Raw genomic sequence first — 8,617 nt, 5'->3', positions numbered from 1 at the left:
CCTGCCAAACCCTACCTGGGAACCTCCGATTAATGACCCTGATCTTAATCGTGCCCTTCAGCATGGCCTTTCCATCCTTCAAACCCGCATTGCCTCCGTCCAGTTTACCCCAAACCCTCTTTTGCTAGATCCCAATTGCTTGCATTAAAGAGTCTTCGCCGACTCCCTATTGTGATCAAACCAGCAGATAAGAACTTGGGGATTGTGGTTCTTGACAGAGAAAGCTATGTCGCCGAAGCCCATAGGCAACTAGCTGATCTCAATGTCTACAGGCAGTATGCATCGGTTCCGTGGTTGGCCATCAGCAGGTCTCTCAGGCAGCTTCAAGCAAGACATCGCAACCTCCTCTCAGTTCAGCAATGGGAGTATATAATGCAAATCAAGCCGCAAGATGCCAAAGCTTGCAGGCTTTATTTTATTTGGAAGATCCACAAAAACCCTCCTGTTGGTAGGCCTATCTGTGCTTACAATGGGTTTATGTTGGAACCCCTTTCCAAATTTTTGCATTATAAACTTCTTGGTACTTTGTTGGCTCAGCCCAACCATCTTCCAGACTCTCTCTCCTTATTGCAGGATATTGAATCCAAGCGGTTTGCTCCGGATTCATTTCTTGTTACTTTTGATGTAGAGTCTCTCTATCCCAGTATTCCTACTCAGGAAGGCTTGCATGCCTTACGGGATATGATTGAGCATAGTACCACTGATTTCTTCACTCCAGAGGACGTGGATTTTCTTGTTAGTGCAGCTGAATTGGTGCTCAAGTGGCATTTTTTGCAGTTTGATGGCTCTTATTACCGGCAGATTAGAGGCACTGCCATGGGCAGCAATTTTGCTGTTGTGTACGCGTGTCTCTTCCTTTGCCATCTTGAGCAAGAAGTCTTTCGAAGATTTCCCGCTCCAGAGATTCAGCTTTTCAGACGGTTTATTGATGATGGTTGCATGGTCTGGAATGGCTCCAGAGAGAGATTGGTCCAATTCTTGGATTGTTACCAGTCCATTTATCCGGAGCACATTCGCATTACTTCCTGCATATCATCATCCAGCATCAACATTCTGGACATAGTGCTTTTCAAAGGTGATGACTTCCACACCTCTGGAAAGCTTTCTACCAGATGCTTCCAGAAACCACTAAATGCATACCAGTATATTCCATTCACTTCCTGGCATCCCAAGCACCAGAAAGTTGCATTTGTGGTTAATGAGCTGCAGAGGTATCTTCTTCGAGAGAGCACTGAGATGGGCTTCCTCGAACTCAGACGGGTTTTTTACAGCAGGCTTCGGTCGAGGGGCTATCCACCGGATTTCCTCCAGGCATGTTTTGCCAAGGTCCATTGGGATCAAAGGGTTGCTCTATTGCAGCGGGTCTATGCGCGAGGTCCTCTTCACTCTCTTGGCCTCAAAAGGGCCCCCTTGGTGTTGAAGCTGGACTATTGTGAAGCCACTCGTGCTTTGAACCTTGGGGGTTCCCTAAACCCTAAACTGCATGGAGAATTCCAGCGTCACCCTTTGCTTCAGCATATTCCCAGGCCCTTGATTTGTTGGCGGAATCCGCGCAAGATCGGCACTTTTTACATGAGCAGTTCCGACCCACGGCCTTGATTTTTCTACAGCAGCAGTTGTTTTTCTACAGGAGCAGTGCATTCTTCTTCCAGGAGCAGTACATGATTTTTCAGATTTTTTGCTTGAGCAGAGCTATTTTTAGCTATTTTTTAGCTATTTTTAGCTATTTTTGTACTCATATTTTTTAATATTTAAAATATTTTTAAATATTTTAATATTAAAAATTATTAAAAAATTCCATGTACATGCACTTGCCCTGTCCGCTTTTGCTATATAAGGACAGCAAGTAGCTCATTTTCTTTGTATCACTGATGAGTCCCATCGAGGACGAAACTAGTTTGATGCTAATACAGAGTTTCTGTTCTACTTATGTGTTTTGCATAATCGCTTGTCCTTAAGCATTTTTTATCTTGTATCAATTTTTTTGTATCGGTTTACTTGTCTCGGTTATATCTGGTTATTCTCGTTTCGGTTTCCGCCTTACTCTCTTTTTTGCATTAAAAACCCTAAACCCTAAACCCTAAACCCCTAAACCCTAAACCCTAAACCCTAAACCCTAAACCCTAAACCCTAAACCCTAAACCCTAAACCCTAAACTGCATGGAGAATTCCAGCGTCACCCTTTGCTTCAGCATATTCCCAGGCCCTTGATTTGTTGGCGGAATCCGCGCAAGATCGGCACTTTTTACATGAGCAGTTCCGACCCACGGCCTTGATTTTTCTACAGCAGCAGTTGTTTTTCTACAGAGCAGTGCATTCTTCTTCCAGGAGCAGTACATGATTTTTCAGATTTTTTGCTTGAGCAGAGCTATTTTTAGCTATTTTTTAGCTATTTTTAGCTATTTTTGTACTCATATTTTTTAATATTTAAATATTTTTTTAAATATTTTAATATTAAAAAATTATTAAAAAATTCCATGTACATGCACTTGCCCTGTCCGCTTTTGCTATATAAGGACAGCAAGTAGCTCATTTTCTTTGTATCACTGATGAGTCCCATCGAGGACGAAACTAGTTTGATGCTAATACAGAGTTTCTGTTCTACTTATGTGTTTTGCATAATCGCTTGTCCTTAAGCATTTTTTATCTTGTATCATTTTTTTTGTATCGGTTTACTTGTCTCGGTTATATCTGGTTATTCTCGTTTCGGTTTCCGCCTTACTCTCTTTTTTGCATTAAGCCCTAAACTTTGTCCATGGCGAGAAACCCTAATGATTTTACGGGTCCTGTTACTAGATCTCTCTCCAGGGCCAACTCTCAATCTCATGAGAATGATCCTCCCGAACGTGACTCCGCTCAGTCTGGGAGAAACGTTATTGAGAATGTCATTCAGCAATTTATTTTGGAAAATGCTCCTTCCACCCGTGAGATTGACGAGATTATCAACCGAGAACAAGCGAAGCGGAATGATCTAGGGTTTTTTCTTTTCAGCCCACCGGGTCATCGTACAGCTGGCAGCAATGAGGCTGCGCAGTCCCCTCCAGGAACTGCGCAGCCCCATCTGGAAACTGCGCAGCCCCATTCAGAGACTGCGCAGCACCATCAAGAGACTGCGCAGCCCCCTCCAGGAACTGCGCAGCCCCAGCCGGGTCCTTCTCGGCCACCAGTTTCTCATGAGCCGGAATCATCTTTTGCCCGCCAGCTTCCGGGTAATAACGAAATTCCGCCGTTGCCCTCTGCTTGGACCGATGTAATCTCTCGTGCAGTCAAGGATTTCCAAAAAGCCACTGACATCTTGCATAGATCTCAGTCGCTTGTAGAGAAATTGCTTGCTCTTCAACAAGACAACCGAGTTATTCAGAGCCTCATGGTTAAAACTCCGGGTCTTGTAGCTTCCGATCCTGACACCAACGATACTCTCAAAGGTGGTCTTGATGCTCTTACTGCCAGATATCGAAGAGATTGCCATGAACTTTACTTACGGCATGAGCAAGCCATTGTGGAGCAAAATGAAGCTAGGGTTTCCACCCTTGCTTCAAATTTCAAAGAAAAGCTTCTCCAGCTTGCTCTTCCTTTCGAAGACATGGATTTTCTTAGCTCCACCGGTCCTGTTGACGGCAGTCTTGTTGCAGCCCATTGGTGTTCTCTTGCCTTGTCCACTTACAGCCGGCAAGTCAATGATTTCAAGACAGAGCTTGTTCTTCGTCGTTCTGCCAGAGAAGCTGCCCAAGCTGCCAGAAATTCCGCTCGGGAAGAAGCAGCTAAGCAAGCTAATGATATTCCTCGTGAGGAAGCCATTGCTGTTCTGGTTCGAAGAGAAATTGCAAAATCTCTCCAAACCCAGCAACAGAAAATTGATGAGCTTGTTTCTCGCTTAGATGCTTCTCCCCAGCAGCAGCCCCAGCAACATTCTCGGCAGAAACCCCAGCAGCAGCAGCAGCGTAGACAGCCTCAGCATCAGCAGCAGAGGCAACCCCAGCAGCAGCAGCAGCAGAACCGGCCCCCGCAGCAGCAGCAGCAGCAGCCTCTGCGCAGTCAGGAGAGGCCTCTGCGCAGGCAGCCCCAGCAACTGCGCAGAGAGCCTGGGCAACTGCGCAGGCAACCTCAGAGGCAGCAGCAGCAGCCGAGCTCTCTTGATCAGCAATCCCGGCCAAAAAACGGGATGGGCAGGGGGCGTTTCCGCCGAGGAAATCGCTCCACCAGATCTGCTGCTGGTCAGTCGGCCTCCGATCCAAACCAGCCTTCCCTGAACACTGGTTTGAATCCGGAGGCTGCCCCATTTGCTCCACATGGGCAAGGTGTTCATCAAATCCCTCCCGGATTCAAAGGGAAAGGCAAGGCTCCTTTAATGTAAGCAATTCCCGTCATCTGTATTGGTTGCCCTCCATTAGCCCCTCTGCTTATTTAGTTTACCTGATTGGAAAAATGACCCCCTCCCAGATAGATCGTCGAATTAGCAATCTTGCTATTCACAATCTATCCTCAGTCTCTCTTTCCTTCAGCCAAACCAAATTATTGGGCCTAGGGCACAAATACATTCCTCGGCCACCTCCCATGGCCATTGATGACATTTATAAAGAATTTGCTTTTTTTTCCCGCCTTTGTCGTCTCAGAAGATTTTCGTCTTTCTTCTGATGATGATACCTATAACCCTTTTCGCCTGCCAAACCCTACCTGGGAACCTCCGATTAATGACCCTGATCTTAATCGTGCCCTTCAGCATGGCCTTTCCATCCTTCAAACCCGCATTGCCTCTGTCCAGTTTACCCCCAAACCCTCTTTTGCTAGATCCCAATTGCTTGCATTAAAGAGTCTCCGCCGACTCCCTATTGTGATCAAACCAGCAGATAAGAACTTGGGGATTGTGGTTCTTGACAGAGAAAGCTATGTTGCCGAAGCCCATAGGCAACTAGCTGATCTCAATGTCTACAGGCAGTATGCATCGGTTCCGTGGTTGGCCATCAGCAGGTCTCTCAGGCAGCTTCAAGCAAGACATCGCAACCTCCTCTCAGTTCAGCAATGGGAGTATATAATGCAAATCAAGCCGCAAGATGCCAAAGCTTGCAGGCTTTATTTTATTTGGAAGATCCACAAAAACCCTCCTGTTGGTAGGCCTATCTGTGCTTACAATGGGTTTATGTTGGAACCTCTTTCCAAATTTTTGCATTATAAACTTCTTGGTACTCTGTTGGCTCAGCCCAACCATCTTCCAGACTCTCTCTCCTTATTGCAGGATATTGAATCCAAGCGGTTTGCTCCGGATTCATTTCTTGTTACTTTTGATGTAGAGTCCCTCTATCCCAGTATTCCTACTCAGGAAGGCTTGCATGCCTTACGGGATATGATTGAGCATAGTACCACTGATTTCTTCACTCCAGAGGACGTGGATTTTCTTGTTAGTGCAGCTGAGTTGGTGCTCAAGTGGCATTTTTTGCAGTTTGATGGCTCTTATTACCGGCAGATTAGAGGCACTGCCATGGGCAGCAATTTTGCTGTTGTGTATGCGTGTCTCTTCCTTTGCCATCTTGAGCAAGAAGTCTTTCGAAGATTTCCCGCTCCAGAGATTCAGCTTTTCAGACGGTTTATTGATGATGGTTGCATGGTCTGGAATGGCTCCAGAGAGAGATTGGTCCAATTCTTGGATTGTTACCAGTCCATTTATCCTGAGCACATTCGCATTACTTCCTGCATATCATCATCCAGCATCAACATTCTGGACATAGTGCTTTTCAAAGGTGATGACTTCCACACCTCTGGAAAGCTTTCTACCAGATGCTTCCAGAAACCACTAAATGCATACCAGTATATTCCATTCACTTCCTGGCATCCCAAGCACCAGAAAGTTGCATTTGTGGTTAATGAGCTGCAGAGGTATCTTCTTCGAGAGAGCACTGAGATGGGCTTCCTCGAACTCAGACGGGTTTTTTACAGCAGGCTTCGGTCGAGGGGCTATCCACCGGATTTCCTCCAGGCATGTTTTGCCAAGGTCCATTGGGATCAAAGGGTTGCTCTATTGCAGCGGGTCTATGCGCGAGGTCCTCTTCACTCTCTTGGCCTCAAAAGGGCCCCCTTGGTGTTGAAGCTGGACTATTGTGAAGCCACTCGTGCTTTGAACCTTGGGGGTTCCCTAAACCCTAAACTGCATGGAGAATTCCAGCGTCACCCTTTGCTTCAGCATATTCCCAGGCCCTTGATTTGTTGGCGGAATCCGCGCAAGATCGGCACTTTTTACATGAGCAGTTCCGACCCTCGGCCTTGATTTTTCTACAGGAGCAGTTGTTTTTCTACAGGAGCAGTGCATTCTTCTTCCAGGAGCAGTACATGATTTTTCAGATTTTTTGCTTGAGCAGAGCTATTTTTAGCTATTTTTTAGCTATTTTTAGCTATTTTTGTACTCATATTTTTTAATATTTAAAATATTTTTAAATATTTTAATATTAAAAAATTATTAAAAAATTCCATGTACATGCACTTGCCCTGTCCGCTTTTGCTATATAAGGACAGCAAGTAGCTCATTTTCTTTGTATCACTGATGAGTCCCATCGAGGACGAAACTAGTTTGATGCTAATACAGAGTTTCTGTTCTACTTATGTGTTTTGCATAATCGCTTGTCCTTAAGCATTTTTTATCTTGTATCAATTTTTTTGTATCGGTTTACTTGTCTCGGTTATATCTGGTTATTCTCGTTTCGGTTTCCGCCTTACTCTCTTTTTTGCATTAAGCCCTAAACTTTGTCCATGGCGAGAAACCCTAATGATTTTACGGGTCCTGTTACTAGATCTCTCTCCAGGGCCAACTCTCAATCTCATGAGAATGATCCTCCCGAACGTGACTCCGCTCAGTCTGGGAGAAACGTTATTGAGAATGTCATTCAGCAATTTATTTTGGAAAATGCTCCTTCCACCCGTGAGATTGACGAGATTATCAACCGAGAACAAGCGAAGCGGAATGATCTAGGGTTTTTTCTTTTCAGCCCACCGGGTCATCGTACAGCTGGCAGCAATGAGGCTGCGCAGTCCCCTCCAGGAACTGCGCAGCCCCATCTGGAAACTGCGCAGCCCCATTCAGAGACTGCGCAGCACCATCAAGAGACTGCGCAGCCCCCTCCAGGAACTGCGCAGCCCCAGCCGGGTCCTTCTCGGCCACCAGTTTCTCATGAGCCGGAATCATCTTTTGCCCCAGCTTCCGGGTAATAACGAAATTCCGCCGTTGCCCTCTGCTTGGACCGATGTAATCTCTCGTGCAGTCAAGGATTTCCAAAAAGCCACTGACATCTTGCATAGATCTCAGTCGCTTGTAGAGAAATTGCTTGCTCTTCAACAAGACAACCGAGTTATTCAGAGCCTCATGGTTAAAACTCCGGGTCTTGTAGCTTCCGATCCTGACACCAACGATACTCTCAAAGGTGGTCTTGATGCTCTTACTGCCAGATATCGAAGAGATTGCCATGAACTTTACTTACGGCATGAGCAAGCCATTGTGGAGCAAAATGAAGCTAGGGTTTCCACCCTTGCTTCAAATTTCAAAGAAAAGCTTCTCCAGCTTGCTCTTCCTTTCGAAGACATGGATTTTCTTAGCTCCACCGGTCCTGTTGACGGCAGTCTTGTTGCAGCCCATTGGTGTTCTCTTGCCTTGTCCACTTACAGCCGGCAAGTCAATGATTTCAAGACAGAGCTTGTTCTTCGTCGTTCTGCCAGAGAAGCTGCCCAAGCTGCCAGAAATTCCGCTCGGGAAGAAGCAGCTAAGCAAGCTAATGATATTCCTCGTGAGGAAGCCATTGCTGTTCTGGTTCGAAGAGAAATTGCAAAATCTCTCCAAACCCAGCAACAGAAAATTGATGAGCTTGTTTCTCGCTTAGATGCTTCTCCCCAGCAGCAGCCCCAGCAACATTCTCGGCAGAAACCCCAGCAGCAGCAGCAGCGTAGACAGCCTCAGCATCAGCAGCAGAGGCAACCCCAGCAGCAGCAGCAGCAGAACCGGCCCCCGCAGCAGCAGCAGCAGCAGCCTCTGCGCAGTCAGGAGAGGCCTCTGCGCAGGCAGCCCCAGCAACTGCGCAGAGAGCCTGGGCAACTGCGCAGGCAGCCTCAGAGGCAGCAACAGCAGCCGAGCTCTCTTGATCAGCAATCCCGGCCAAAAAACGGGATGGGCAGGGGGCGTTTCCGCCGAGGAAATCGCTCCACCAGATCTGTTGCTGGTCAGTCGGCCTCCGATCCAAACCAGCCTTCCCTGAACACTGGTTTGAATCCGGAGGCTGCCCCATTTGCTCCACATGGGCAAGGTGTTCATCAAATCCCTCCCGGATTCAAAGGGAAAGGCAAGGCTCCTTTAATGTAAGCAATTCCCGTCATCTGTATTGGTTGCCCTCCATTAGCCCCTCTGCTTATTTAGTTTACCTGATTGGAAAAATGACCCCCTCCCAGATAGATCGTCGAATTAGCAATCTTGCTATTCACAATCTATCCTCAGTCTCTCTTTCCTTCAGCCAAACCAAATTATTGGGCCTAGGGCACAAATACATTCCTCGGCCACCTCCCATGGCCATTGATGACATTTATAAAGAATTTGCTTTTTTTTCCCGCCTTTGTCGTCTCAGAAGATTTTTTCGTCTTTCTTCTG

The 8,617-nt window shown here is 46.5% G+C and overlaps 2 protein-coding genes across 2 annotated transcripts; both read left to right on the top strand.

The window, feature by feature from the left end:
* The first annotated feature begins 372 nt into the window (after positions 1-372).
* Positions 373-1,599, top strand: LOC149225697 (uncharacterized). The gene has a single exon (XM_089379989.1). It carries the CDS (start codon positions 373-375, stop codon positions 1,597-1,599), a length of 1,227 nt encoding a protein of 408 aa, XP_089236115.1.
* A 2,965-nt stretch (positions 1,600-4,564) lies between these two features.
* LOC149225696 (uncharacterized) lies at positions 4,565-6,259 on the top strand. The gene has a single exon (XM_089379988.1). The coding sequence runs from the start codon at positions 4,565-4,567 to the stop codon at positions 6,257-6,259; it is 1,695 nt and encodes a 564-aa protein (XP_089236114.1).
* The last annotated feature ends 2,358 nt before the right edge of the window (positions 6,260-8,617 follow it).

This window comes from Pinus tabuliformis, chromosome J, assembly GCF_031772625.1.
Source record: "Pinus tabuliformis cultivar Carrire ecotype Pingquan chromosome J, CPIR1, whole genome shotgun sequence".
NCBI lineage: Eukaryota > Viridiplantae > Streptophyta > Pinopsida > Pinales > Pinaceae > Pinus > Pinus tabuliformis.
Note: the sequence above shows the minus strand (reverse complement) of the source record. Positions and strands in the feature narration are given on the sequence as shown.